Raw genomic sequence first — 14409 nt, 5'->3', positions numbered from 1 at the left:
ATTTGCAAGTAAGACACGTAGAAAATTCCAGAGAATCTCTAATCTAATAGCGCAGGCTGACTATTAAATTAGAGAGCACAGACATTTTCCATCTGTGAGACATCAGATCCACTCACAAAACCACCAGTGTTCCTCTCCCTCAACAACACGCCTTGGCTTGGGACAGTCCCAGTGAACAGCTGTTGTTCTGACATAATTTCTAAAAATATATATATTTTATTGATTTTCTTTACAGAGAGGAAGGGAGAGGGATGGAGAGTTAGAAACATTGATGAGAGAGAAACATCTATCAGCTGCCTCCTGCACACTCCCCACTGGGGATGTGCCCACAACCAAGGTACATGCCCTTGACCGGAATCAAACCCAGGACCCTTCAGTTCTCTCTATCCACTGGTTTCGGCCACCCCCCCGCCCCGCCGCTGCCATTTTTAAAAATAATTTTTGATATGAGATTGAAACATCAGTCTGCTGCCTCCTGCACACGCTCGACGGGGGACTGGGCCCGGCACCCAGCCATGCGTCCTGACTGGGAATCAAACTGGCACCCACTGAGCCACCCTGGCCGGGGAGGGCCACTGCATCGTATCCAGGCTCCTCACTGACAACCCCTCCTGCGCCGAGCTCCAGGGCGAGCTGTCCGCAGGGGGAGGCGGAGGGAGGCTCTGATGGGGCCACACAGCCCATCTTTCCGGAGCGGGTCCTCCTCAGGGGCTGAGCCAGCCCCGGCTCTGCACGGCGGGGCGCGGGGCGCGGGGCGCGGGGCGCGGGTCCCAGGGCCCGGCTCTCTCCTCCCAGCACACGGCTCTCAGCACGCCTCCGGCCTCGCTGGCGGCCTGGTGGACGGCTCGCCTCTCCCTCACCGGCCACAGGAAGCGCGAGGTGCCCGTGGGCGGTGTTTGCTTTTTACCGCCAGGGTGTAGAGCAGCCACTGACACGTAGCAGAGGCTTAATCGATATTTAACGGGTGGCTGGGTGGATGGATGAAGACTTTAAAGCCCAGATGAACCATCCTTTACGTAGAAAGTCAACAGAAAAAAAATATGAACCTATTGTGAATTGTAGTTCCCGTGTCCCTCCTTGTATAATTACTAGAGAACAGACTTAGGGCGGAGGGAGTAACTGCCAGGCGCGCTGGCAGGACCACTCTGCGTCTGAGTCAAACGTAAGGACCGTGACTACTACCGAAAAGAACGAAGGAGGAAACAGAGAACTGATGCAAGTGAGAAATGCAGAGGCGGGAAGGAGAGGTAAACGATGTCTTACTCATTTATAGTTGGAGGTCTAAACACTGATCCTATATAATAAACAGATAATATGCAAATTGACCCTCATGCTCTTACAAGATGGCTGCCTAAGATCAGGCCAGCAGGGGAGTTAGTGAGGGACCACCAAACGTCTGCACGAGTAGGCTGCAGGGGGCAACCAGGTTGGCAGGGGGTTAGTGAGAGACAACCAAATGTCTGAACAGCAGGCTGTGTGGACAACCTGGCTGGCAGTGGGGGGCAGTTAGGGGTGACCAGGACGGCAGGGTGGGGGAGTTAAGGGCAATCAGGTTGACACCCAGAGGTAGTGAGGGGTAATCAGGCCGGCAAGTGGGGGGGGGGGGCAGTTAGAGGCAACCATGCAGGCAGGCAGGTGAGTGATTAGGTCCAGGATTGTGAGAGGGATGTCCAACTGATGGTTCAGGCCCAATCCCTAAACCAGCAGTCAGACATGCCCTAAGGCACATGTGTCAAACACAAGGCCCGCGGGCCAAATCCGTCCCGCCAGGCCTTGCAATGTGGCCCGCACCACGCTGTCATCACTGCACTCCACTGCGTTTCCATCACAATGACAGTTTATGACTGTTCAGTAAACCATTCGGCCCGCGATTTAGGCTGGATTTTAGATTTTGGCCCCTTCTCTGATTGAGTTTGACACCCCTACTAAGGGGTCCTGGATTGATGAGGGTGCAGGCTGGGCCTAGGGGACCCCCCTCCAGTGCATAAATTTCATGCACCGGGCCTCTAGTTTAAATATATTTTTATTTATTTCAGAGAGAGAGAGAGAGGGAAACCTCAATGATGAGAATCATTCATCAGTTGCCTCCTGCACGCTCCCTACTGGTGAGTCAGCCCACAACCCAGGCATGTGCCCTGACTGGGAATCAAACCGTGACCTCCTGGTTCATAGATCAATGCTCAACCATTGAGCCACACTGGCTGGGCCTAAAGGATCATTTAGATGTGTAAATGACATTAGAGGTACAAAGGCAAAGAGAAAAATAACACAATATCATTTGGAGGGAGAAAGGGGAAGTAGACTGTTTTTTTTGGACACTGTTCATAAAAGGGGGGAAATAAACACTGTCTAGCAATAGCTGGCTAAGGGTACAATATCACAGTGTAATTACGGAGATATCCATGGGACAAGAACACAGCTTTCCATATTGTCAGAAGACATACACATAAAAGAGAAAACAGAGGCCATATGGTGAAAATTGACAACCCCCACAAAAAACGATAAAAGCAGAAAGCGTATCAAAACTAAGATGACAGAACCGAGGCCAACTGTGCCTGCCATCTCAGGAAATGGTAATGAGCCACACACTGGCTGAAGGGGAAAAAGACTCTCTCAGCCTTAGCGGGGTCCCACTCCGCAGGGAACCCGGGAGGGGGAAGGATTCCGGGAAGGGTGCTCTAAAAGAACGGACAGAGGACAGGAAGTTCTGGGGATGGCTGAGCCACAAGCACGTGGACTTCCGGCCTCTGGACAGTGCGCGCAGTGGCTCAATGGTACATTTGTTATGTGTTTCATCAAGTTTATTTATTTATTTATTTATTTATTAAATATATTTTATTGATTTTACACAGAGAGGAACTGAGAGGGACAGAGAGTTAGAAACGTCGATGAGAGAGAAACACCGACCAGCTGCCTCTTGCACACCTCTCACTGGGGATGTGCCCGCAACCAAGGTACATGCCCTTGACCGGAATCGAACCCGGGACCTTTCAGTCCTCAGGCCGACGCTCTATCCACTGAGCCACACCGGTCCTGGCATGTTTCATCAAGTTAAAAAAAAAAAAAAAATAGGGCTCTAACCGGTCTGGCTCGGTGGATAGGGCGTCGGCCTTCGGACTGAAGGGTCCCAGGTTCGATTCCGGTCAAGGGCATGTACCTTGATTGTGGGCACATCCCCAGTACGGGGTGTGCAAGAGGCAGCTGATCGATGTTCCTCTCTCATCGATGATTCTATCTCTCTCTCCCTCTCCCTTCCTCTCGGTAAGAAAATCAATAAAATATATATTTTAAAAATAATAAAGAAAAGGGGTCGTTCGTCCAGTGCTCCGTCGGGATTTCACGTTGGGCCACGGCTGTGTTCCTGGGGCTGCCGCTTCCTGTCGGCCGCGGTGGCTGAGCCACGAGAGGCGCCCCCGTGAGGTCCACGGCCACGAGCCCTGAGAGCGGCCGGGGAGCGGGGAGCTGAGCTCGGGGGCGGAGTGCCCTTGGGCCGGAGGGAATGTCTTCGGGTTCAGTTCCACGGAAGTGTGTCACTGCCCCTGCCCCTGACTATTTGAGCTCGGGCATAGTTCCTCTTGATAAATAAACAATTGAGAAATACCGTGGTGGTGGGGGGAGGGGTGGACATAACAAACGAATGCAAACCAAGAGAAACCAGGGGTCTTCATCTGAATAGCAGACGAAGCTGAAGAAGATCATCGATTTCCTGCCTCCTGCACACCCCCGCCGGGGAGCAAGCCCGCAACCATGACCTCCTGGTTCATAGGCCGACGCTCAGCCACTCAGCCACACCGGCCGGGCTGCACAGCCGTCTTGGAGCCGGGCCCTGGGTCTCTCCTGCCTTCACACTGGACTGGGGCTGGGACGATGGGTCCCCCTGGTTCCTCCTGGTTCCCGGGCCTTCCCACTCCAACCAGAGCCTGCGCCACGGTCTCAGGGCCTGCGGGGCCAGCTGCTGGCCCCGGCACTCCCGCCCCATCCCACAGGAGCCGGACCTCACAGCAAACCCCGAGCGACGCTCCCGTCCCATCGGTTCGGGTTCTCCAGAGAAGCTGGGCCACCCACAGCCTGCACCGCAGCTCCCTCTGCTCAGGCACAGCGCCTCCCTCCGCTCCAGGGCACCCATCCCGGGCCGCCTGGAGCACCCTACTCAAGATGCAGGCTCCCTCCCCGCCCCATACCTCCCCCCTGTAACCTCCCCCATAACCCCTGCTGCCCACACCCTGTCTCTCCCCAGCCCGACCCCCACCCAGCAGGTCCTTCTTCACTTGTCCGGGGGCTGCAGAAACGCCCGGCTTTCACCGGTTTGGGCTGCCGCTATGTCCCCAGGGCTGGCCGGGCGGGCAGGGAGCAGCCGGGCCGCAGAGAGAGAACAGATGAACAGACGTTAACGAGAGGACCCCGGGGCCTCCCGCTCAGCCCCGTCAGCGGATCAGAGCATGATGGACGGGGCGGCTTTCCAGGGAAAAGGGAATTACTCCGAGGACCCAGCAGCGGCAGAGGAACTGCCAAGAAGAGAGGGACACTGGCAAATTGCAGATTCAAAGCCTGACATGAGAGGCGCACATGAAAGCCGTGACGAGAGGGTGTGGGCGCCGAGAGGGAGCTCCCACGCCCGCCCTCCCCAGCTGTGTGGTCTCTCTCCTCGCAGAGATCACACGGCCGTGCCCGCATGTCTGCGGGGCGGGGGCGCTGGGGGGGCGGGATGGGGGGCGCTCTGTGGGAGGCGGTGTGGCGTAGCCACGTGTCAGATGTGCACACCCCTGCCCAGGTCCGTGTGTGGGCTGATGGCAGAGTGCGATGCTGGGCCAGGGCAGGCGCAGACAGGGGAGCCCACACACTGCAGCCACGGGGCTGAGCGTGGAGACCCCAATAGGCGAGGTGCCCGTCGGCCGGCTCCGGTCCAAACGCCACCGGAGGGCCGGGCAGCCGTCCCGGGGCCCGTCGGCCGGCTCCCAGACACCCCCAGGCATGAGCAGTGAGTCAGAGCGGGAAGGCACCCGGAGGAGGCGCCGTCTGAGCCGGGGCCCCTCAGAGGAGCTCCGGGCACAGCCGGTGCTCCGGGCGGGCGGCCCGGAGAGGTGGCGGCACAGCGCCGGGCGCTCCCCGCAGGTGGAGGCATGGGCTCCGGGAGGCTCGGGAGGGACGAGGCTCGGGCGGGACGGGAGGGACGAGGCTCCGGGCGGGACGGGAGGGTCCTCCCTGTCCTAGCGGAGGGGAGGGGGGCTGCACACGGCGCTCCCCCCTTACGAGCACAGAGGAGGACACGAGGCTCGGGGCACGTGGTGTCCAGTGGGTGGTGGGGCTGGGAGTCCAGCCTGGGCTGCCAGCTGCCGGGGCCACAGGCCCCCCCGAGGCCGGGCAGCGGGCTGGGTGGGGGCGGGGCGGGAGGCTGGCTGGGCATTCGGAGCGAGCACCTGGGTAAGGGTGCCTCTCGCACGATGGGGCCAGCGCAGCCGCGGGCACCACAGACTGACGGCCAGGTGCGTGCCCCCAGTTCTCAGGACAGACAGTGCCGGGTGAGGGAGAGGGACAGGGCCTTGGCCTGGGCAGAGAGCACAGCAGGGCAGGCTCTCTGGCTGGGGAGGGGGGTCTGTGGGCAGCTGTCCCTGGTGCTGGGATTCGTTCCTCACGCCCTGCAGGCAGCCCCCCCCCCCCCCCCCCCGCCCGCTGGGACACTTCCCAGGAGCTCAGGCCGCCAGCGTCTGCGCCTGAAGGTCAATGCTTCCTGCCGGGCGCTGGTAAATATTTGATGCCCTGGCCCCGCGGGGAGGCGGGAGGCGGCGGTAAATGGCACCAGTGCCAGGACCTGCCCTTTCCTCGCAGCCTCTGTCCCAGCCCCGCGGCTCCGGCCGCGCTCTCCTCGCCGCCGCCCGCTGAGTCCTCACAGCACGTTCCACATCCTTCCCCCCCCGCCGCGCGGCCCCGCTGCCCAGCAGGCAGAGGTTCGGTGGGAAGGCCAGGCGGAAAGGCCAGTGAAGCCGGCGAGCAGCACAGCCGGAGGCGCCCACACGCAGGGCCGGCCGCCCAGGCCCGGCGGCACGGGGGCCTCCGGGCACTCAGACGGTCCCTCCGCACACAGGCCCGAGCAGAGGCCACGGCGGCCGCCCTGGCGTGGGGGCCGGAGGGAAGTCCCCCCCCCCCGGGCGGGAGGGAGGCCTGGGGGCGGCGTGACCTGAGCGAGGCTTTGATGGGTGTGTGGGAGCCGTGGGGAGCTGGGTTGGGGCACCCACGGAGGAGACCAGGCTCCAGCGAGCATCTCGAGGGCAGGGGGGGGGCGGTCTGGTCCGCGGTGCCTGAGCCTCAGCCTGGGCCGGCTCTGGTCCGTCCTGTAAACTCTGACGCCGGCGCCGCCCGCTCTGAGGGTGCCACCTGCGCCCCCCCACTCGGCTGGTCTCCTGGCCCAGCGCCCCGGACCTCCTGCCCTCACTGCGGGGGGACCTGGTCCTGTTTCTGTTCCTGCAGCCTGGTCGGCCTCAGATGCCCGGCCCAACCCACGCCCCGGGGGGCCCTCTGGTCAGGACAGGGCAGCAGGCGAGGCGAGCCTGGAGCCTGACAGCCCAGTATGTGAGTGTGCACAAGCACACATTCATGCACACAACCATGCACACAGTGCTACACACACACACACTCATACTACACTCTACATATACCACACTCGTGCACACACACACATGCACACACACACACACACACACACACGCACACAGTCTGTCTCTCCTGGCTGGCACCATGGACGGAAGGAGGCCGTCCACCATGGGCACTGTGTCCCAGGTCCACCCCCCTCCTTGGCTCCCTCTGCCCGTCCGGCACGCACCTGTCCCTCTGCGCCTCTCCATGCCCCTCCCCCGGGCCTCCCAGCCCTCAGGAAACACCCCTCCCTGTGCCACCGCCCAACACGCCCCCCCGCTGGTGGCAGTGACCCACCATGCTCTGCCGGGCCCTGCCCCCTCTCCTCCAGCCCCCGCAGCCTGTGGCAGCTCGCCTGTCTCCCGATGGCGCACCCTTCACCCCACATCCCTCCGTCCCTCTGCAGGCCTGCCTCTTCCGCCCCCCGATCACTTCCTCCATGACCTCCCCCTCCTCCCCCCACAGCCTCCAGCTTCACCCCCGGGGCCCCGCAAGGCCTCCGCCTCCTCCCAGGGCCGGAGGAGCTGGGACCTCAGCCCTCGGCAAACAGACTGGGCGAGAGAAGCACTGGCCAGGCACCCTTCCCCACGGACAGACGGACAGACTGGGAAGCGGGGTTCCCGTGAGAGGGTGCTGGGCTCGGTCTCAGGCTCCATCCTCGTGATCCCCCTGCAGGATGGTGCTCCCACCCGTGTCCAGCTCAGAGAGGGCAGCGGCTTGCCCAGGGACACACAGCGGGGCGGCATGGAGCCTGGTGGCCGGCCAGGGAGCGCTGAGCCCTTACGGTTCCACACACGGGCCACAGCGCCCAGCGCCGGGCATGACGGAGCCCGGGAGCCCCCCCCCCCCCCCGCACCTCTGGGCGCCTCGGGAACGGGCCATCCCGGGCGCTGGGCGGCGGGTCCTCTCGGCGGCAGGCGCTGGCTCCCGTCGCCCCGCAGGAGCCGGAGCCACGTGGGAAGCATTCGCAGCACAACAAGCGTCTATTCTTAGAAGCAGATGCTTCAGCCGCCGCGGCCGAGCCCAGCGGCAGGGGAGCAATGGAAGAAGAGTCTGCGTCCGCCCCGACCACGAGGGGGGCCTCCCGCCCGCGGCGCCTCCGCGGCCAGCGGCCTCGTGCGTCTGAGCTGACGGCTCCGGGGACAGAACAGCCAGGCCCCCCGCGACCGCCCTCACGGCGACCCCGCTTTCCCCGATCCCCTGTCAAATGGCAGCCAGGAGCGGCCTTTCCCCAGGAGTTCACGAGCCAGAGTCTCCGGCTTCTGGAAACAGGCCCCTCCGTGCTGGGCGAGCCGGCGTCCGCGCTGAGCCGGCCGCGGCACCAGGCTGGAAATCCCAGTGAGGTTCCCACCAGGGCTGCTGGGCAGGTGCGGGATGGCGGCGTGTCCCTGGAAGAGGGGTGCCACGTGGCGGAGCCCCTACTGTGCGCCAGCCCCTACACCCCATCCTCCTGATCTCTCCCCGCCCAGCACAGACGAGCTAACGGGCTTCAGAGGAGCGAAGGACGCGCCCGCGGTCACAGGCCTGAGGGTCAGGCTGGCGGGACCCAGGGCCCTGGCCCGGCCCCCTCTCCCCCCAGCCCGGATCCAGTGGCGCCCGGGCGGGAAGGCGGGTGGAGGCCACGCTCAGTCTGGCTGATCCTGGAGGTGCATCTTCGAAGCGACGTTGCCAGCGCCTTCTCTGAGGTCTAGCCACTCGCCCATGGCGGACGCATTGATGTTTCCTGTCTTTTATCCTCAGCGTTTACCACACGCTGAGCGGCTCCTCGCTAAGAGCCTGGCGAGGAAAGCGCACTGGCAGCCTCCGCGCCTCCTCACCGGACGGGCTCTGAGGAGAAGCTCGCTGGAGCTGGCGGTGGCCGGCGCCGAGTCGTGTGCGTGGCCCAGGGCAGGGCTGCGGCAGGAGGCAGACCACTCTGTCTGTCTCCCCTGGTCTCTGCTCGGAAGGACCAGGAGCTGCACAGAGGACCACCTTTCCTTCCAGAATCACCTTGCCCACGGCCCCGGCTACCATGGCCCCTGCCTGCCGGTGGGTGTCCCGGGAACACTGGCTCCTCTCTCACAGGGGCATAAAGCACGGGCGCTTCTCCACAGGCTGGCCACTCAGGGGGCTGGATATGTGAGCGCAGGCACAGGAAAGGACAGTGGGTGGCGGCAAACATTGGACACCAGCTCGCCAGCGGGAGGCAAGCCCTAATATGTAGCAGCTGCTGCCCATTCCTATGGTGTAAATCCTGCCAGTGGATGGCACCGGACTCGGGGTTGGGAGGAGGTGCGGGTAGCCACCGACCCAGGTTCTCCCTGTCTGCATGCGATACTTGTCAACCCTCAGGGGCAGAGATGGTAGCAAATGTGGCAAAAACAGTCAGGAGGGGAGAGTTCCTATTACTGTGTGTGTTAATACAGTTCATTTAATTGGACGTTTGGATCATCCCATTTTCGTCGGTGGCTGTTTAACAGGAGCCCCCCCAATTCCTGCAAACGTAGCCGGCAGCTCTGAGGGGCCGGGGCGAGCCGTGTCCCCCCCCCCCCCTCCCGCACACACACCCCTTGCACACGCTCCTGGCTCTGTTTGCACGGCGTTCGGGAACGCTGAGTAACTCTTAAACCTCGGACACGGTGGCGTGAAGCACGCAGGGGTTCTCTGGGAAGGAGACGTGATGGAAAGCCCATTAAAATCGCATTAAGGAGGCGGCGGGGGGCGCGCAGCCGAGAGGAACGGGGACGGCGTGGGAAGCAGCGCGGCTTTGCGGAAATGACTGCTTCCCGCCTGTCGTAGGGGCCGGGGAGATAAACGGGCAGCGCCCGGAGAGGAGGCGGTGATTACCGGAGGAAAGGAGAGGTGGGCCCGGCAGAGGAGCCGGTCCAGGGCGGGGCTGAGGCAGGCTGCGGGTGAGTGCCCCAGCTGACATAGAGAGCCCTAGGACTGCCCGGCCTGTGACTCACTAATCCCCACTGGGCACCAATATCCCCCACCAGGGACCACTAACCCCCCACCGGGGACCGATAACCCCCCACTGGGCACCGATAACCCCCACGGGGACCAATATCCCGGGCAGCGATCCACTGAGGACGCCCATCCACGCGGACAGATGCTGTGGCCGCACTCGGTGTCCCTGCAAACCCGCAGCTGTGTAAACACTTCCCTGGGGGAGGGGAGGAGAGCGGAGGGGTGGGGGGGGACGGTGTGGGGGGGGGCAGCTAACCTAAAGCGGACACGCGCCAGGCCCGGGCCGGCCAGGACACAGCCCTCCACACGCGCTCACTGAGCGCCTGCTCCCCCTGCTGGGGGCGGGGGTGCTGAGGAGCAGACAGACCAGCCCGGCTCTGGGTGCCCAGCGGAGCGCACCGCAGGCCGCAGAGCACACACCAGCAGGCAGTGCGCCCCCTGAGGAGACCACGGGCACGAGGGGAGGGGCAGGGTGGGCGCGGGCCATTGCTGGCGGGCAGGCCGCTCGGACCCGTGACGCCCGGGCAGGCCCCGGTGAAGGAGGAGCCTGAGCTGCTCAGCCAGGCTGCCGTCCTCCGCTCCGGAAACTCCGGCTCACCCTGGAAACCCTCGCCAGGCACCGAGATTTCTGGCCAGAGGGCCCAAGGCCAGAGGGCACAGCTGACCGCCCCCAGCCCCGCCCCACCCGGTGAGGGGTCGGCTCCGCCGCCTGTGGCCGGAGGCCCTCCAGCTGGAGCCCCGGGGGGCGGGCTGAACCCGGGCGTGGCCTGCCCCTCCGCGTCCTGCCTGGGGGAAAGAGAGGGCGAGGCCGCGCGTGGCTCACAGGCTGGCGCTCGGCTTCTGGGGGAGCGAGGTGGGCCATGGGTGGCCCGGCCTGGGCAGGGGTGGGGGTTCAGGGCGGGGACCCAGCGCCCTCCTGTCCAGGCCGGCAGGCCTCTGAGAGCGGACGGGGGGCCAGGGCAGGCGGGGAGCAGGAGCCTCAGAGCGAGGCCTGGGTCACCGGCGATGGCCGTCCATCACCTCTGGATGGCAGCCAGCACAGCGGTGGCCACGGACCGGCCGGTCAGGCGGAAGCTCACCAGACGTGATGCGAATTAAAAGCCCGGACACAGATTTATGTGCGGATTTATGGGCAGCTGTGAGTGAAGGAGGGAGCCGGCAGGCCTGCACGCCCTCCGTGTCCTCAGGAGCCGGGCACTCAGTGCTGAACTGGGCACAGAGGAAGGAACGGGGCTGCTGCTCGGGGACGGCTGAGGGCGGAGGCGGCTGAGGCGGGGAGAGAATGGTTAAGGCCAGCGAACAGGACCTCTGAGCTGGGGCCAGCCGCCGGGCCTCCCTGGCCTCTCTGGGCACATCTGGCCCTCCTGGGAACCCCGGACCTCCGGGGCGGAGGGGGGCGGCGTGAGGCGCTGCGGGACCCCCGGGCGGAAGGACTGGAGGGATGTGGACTCTGATGCCCCGGTCCCTGCACAGCGTCTCCGCTCGCTCCGAGGTCCGAGCGGGCATGGCCACCAGCACAGCCCGGGGCCACCTGAGGGTCACTGTCCTGCCTCTCTGAGGTTAATCCTCCCCCGAGGGCATTCCCCATTGGTTTTTAGAGAGAGAGTGGGGGGGGACATCGGGTGCCGGGGACATTCCGATGGGTGTGCTTCCCGCGTGGCCCTCTCCGGCGGGGCTGGAGCCGCCTGAGGAGGGTGACCGGATGGAGCTGCGCCCCGGTCCCGGCGAGGCTCTCGCACGGAGGGACCGGCCAGGACCCCGGTCCTTCCTTCGGCCCCGGCGCTGTGCCCGGGGCCCCAGCCTCTGTGGGTGGAGGTGGCCCTCGGGGCAGGGACAGAGGGAGAGGAGGCTCTGACGGGGGCTCTGGGGGGCACGTTGCTACCTCCCAGACTTCCTCCCTGTTGGCGGTGCCCCCCTCAGAGGGCAGAGCCGGACTGGCGCACTGCCCGGAGGAAGGGACACAGTGTTCCACCTGGAAGAGGGGCTGGGGGAGCTCAGGCGCCCGCAGAGGCACAGGGGAGGGGGAGGAGGGCAGGGCAGAGGCCTGGTTCTTCCTTGGGCCACATGACACCTGCAGGGTCACGTGACTTTTTTCAAGGGCCATGTGGTCTTTTCTTGTGCCCTGCTCCCTGTGTGCAGGGAAACGGGGGCCGGGGTGGGGTGGGGGGTGGGAGGCCTCCAGGAGCCGGAGACGCGGGCTCACCCACATCCCAGAGCAGGACAGGATGGGGCGGGGAGAGAGAGAGAGGCTGGAGCGGAAAGTGAGAGGGGACCCGGGCGCAGTGCCCCCCGGAGGCTCCGGAAGGGACACAGCAGAGCGTCCTGGCCTCTCACACACACACACACACACACACACGCACACACACACACACACACACACACACACACACGCACGCACACACGCACACACACGCACACACACGCCTTGGCTTGGCCTGGCTGTCAGCCGGTGGCGCGCTCTCCGTGCCCAGCAGCCCCGCGTGTCTGCCGCCCCAGGCCCGCCTTTCAGAGCCCCCTCCCAGCCGGGCCCGCAGCCTCTCCCTGTCTGTGCTCTGGGGGGGCCTGCGTCCTCCCGCCCCCTCCCCGCCCCCGGGGCCGGCTTCACGGACATTTGTCAGACTTGGCTGAGCACAGCGGCTTTGTCTCCGGCGAGACCGATGGGGCCATTACCGGATCGATGAGCACGGCTGATTTAGCTGCGCTTATTAATTATTTACTCCCTCCTCATGGGAAAGGTCCTGCCCGTTAGCCACTTAACACACGGTCCTGCCGGCCTGTGGCTCCCCGGTGAGGACGCAGCCACGGCGACCTGAGCACTACTCTGCGCGCTCACCCTGAGGACACGCCGGGGCGCAGGGACTGGGAGGGGAGGGGTGGCGGGGCCGGCTGAGGTTTCGGGCTGGTAAAGGGCAGAGCGGGACTTGAACCCGGGTCGGTGTTTGCCTGGAAAAGTTAAAGCCTTGGCAGTGACCACTGCGGTGCCGTTCTGCACCTCCACGTTTGTCACGCTGCTGTTGGTTTTTAGGAAGAGAGCGGAGAGAAACACCGATGGTTCCTCCTGTGTGCTCCCAGCCGGGGACCAAGCCCGCACCCCAGCCTGTGCCCTGACGGGGACTCAGACCAGCACCCTCCGGTGCCCGGGCCAACGCCCCACCCCCCGAGCCACGCCGGCCAGGGCTGCGCCTCAGTCTTGCAAACAGGGCTCAGCATGGTGATGTCCTGGGATACTGTGCCCCCGGCTGCCGTTCAGCCCCCACTGAGCGGCACCCCTCACCCCAGCCCTGAACGGGGGCACCTGCACCAGCCGGGCTCCTGCCAGCTGCACGGTGGCTCTCTGCTCCAAAGGCACAGATCTCCTCCCTCCTCCAGCTCTGCACTGCCCGGGACAGCCCCTCCTCCCCCACTCGCGCCTCCCCGCCTCCACCCACGGGGGCTGCTCAGACACGGGAGTCGCAGCAGAGGTGATGGATGGGAGCACACTGCTCGGCAGCCCCGCACACAGCTGATCCCTGGGACCCCCCCCTCCTGCTGGCTCCCTTCCCTCCTGCAGGGTCACTGCACCGCTGCCTGCGCAGCCTGATGCCTCCCTGTGACTCAGCGCACCCACCACGGAAGCCCCAGGACCCCCACAGGCTCACTGTCCCATTGCATTCCGGGAAAGATGGCCCGGCCGGTCGCAGGCTGACCCCTTCCTCCGGCCAGAGGGTGAGACGTCGGAAAGCCCCCACTTGCCCCTTTTGCCTTGGCCGCCAGGAAGCTCACGCGCAGTTTGACGCTCAGCGGCAGTGCGCTCACCAGCGCTCAGCGCAATGAACCCCAGGCTGAGCTCCCACACCCGCGCCCACCCCCCAGCCGACTCTCCCGCCCGGGCCCCCCCCCCCTCGGTCTTTCTCGGCAGAGGACCGGGCAGTGGACAAGGCAAACACGCGATCTGGCTCTCCCCGCGCCCACGGGTCAACGCCGAGTGATGGGCGGCCGGCCCCTGCCAGCACTCACCAGGCGGAGGAGCTCTGGAAGGCCACCGGCAGCGGGCTGCGGGGGGCGCCCTGGGGCGCGTGCTGGGCCGGGGGGGCGGGGGCCAGGGGGCCCGGGGGCGGCGCGGGCTGCGGGGCCGGCGGGCCCGGCCGGGCGCCCTGGGCGGGCCCCCCCCAGCGCCGCGGGTCCGGCTTCATCCAGCGGCCGTGCACGCCCCAGCGCGCCAGGTACACCTTGCACACGTCGTAGTTCATGGCCGAGTAGTAGAGCAGGTCCAGGACCAGCAGCGTCAGCACGAACAGGCCGTAGCTCCACACGCCCAGCAGCGCCGTGTAGTTGCTGCGGAGAGAGGACAGCGGCTGAGTGGGGAGCACAGCCGGGGGACCGGCGCGGCTGCTTAGGACGGGGCCCGGGCTGTTCCGGGGTCCCGGAGAGGAGGGGGTGCGGAGTCTGGCTCCCTCTCCCTGTGCCCACCCTCCTCCTCCTCTCCCCACCGGCCCGTCTGCCTCCTCCACATCCTGGTCCTCTGCCCCAGGCCTGTCCCAGCCGGAGCAGCGCCCCTCACCCCAGGTCCTTCGTGGGGGGCGGGAGGGGCACTGTTAAGCCTTCGACCAGACCGTGGGAACCTGGGAAGCCGTCCCATTTCCCTTTGGGCGGGAATTCTCCGTTGGCATTGTGGGCTCCCAGGATGGGGTGCACCCTGCCTTCACCCTCTGCCCCCCCCCACATGGGAGCCACTCGCAGACTTGCCAGCGGTCTGTGTGGGTGCCCCCTGCTGCCCACCCAGGGCCTCTGCTCATGCTCCCCGCCTCCTGGGATGCCAGCTCCTCCCCATCGTACGGGCCCAGGGCAAGT

At 65.1% G+C, this 14409-nt stretch overlaps 1 protein-coding gene across 2 annotated transcripts in view; it reads right to left on the bottom strand.

The window, feature by feature from the left end:
• Positions 1-14409, bottom strand: part of SHISAL1 (shisa like 1) — a 41618-nt gene that overhangs the window by 2604 nt on the left and 24605 nt on the right. For both annotated transcript variants that reach the window (XM_045575089.1, XM_036420246.2), the window contains exon 4: positions 13576-13893. In XM_045575089.1, the coding sequence (XP_045431045.1) occupies positions 13576-13893 (318 nt within the window). The remainder of the gene's footprint in view (positions 1-13575; positions 13894-14409) is intronic.

The sequence above is a fragment of the Pipistrellus kuhlii genome, unplaced genomic scaffold (genome assembly GCF_014108245.1).
Source record: "Pipistrellus kuhlii isolate mPipKuh1 unplaced genomic scaffold, mPipKuh1.p scaffold_m20_p_64, whole genome shotgun sequence".
NCBI classification, from domain to species: Eukaryota; Metazoa; Chordata; class Mammalia; order Chiroptera; family Vespertilionidae; genus Pipistrellus; species Pipistrellus kuhlii.
Note: the sequence above shows the minus strand (reverse complement) of the source record. Positions and strands in the feature narration are given on the sequence as shown.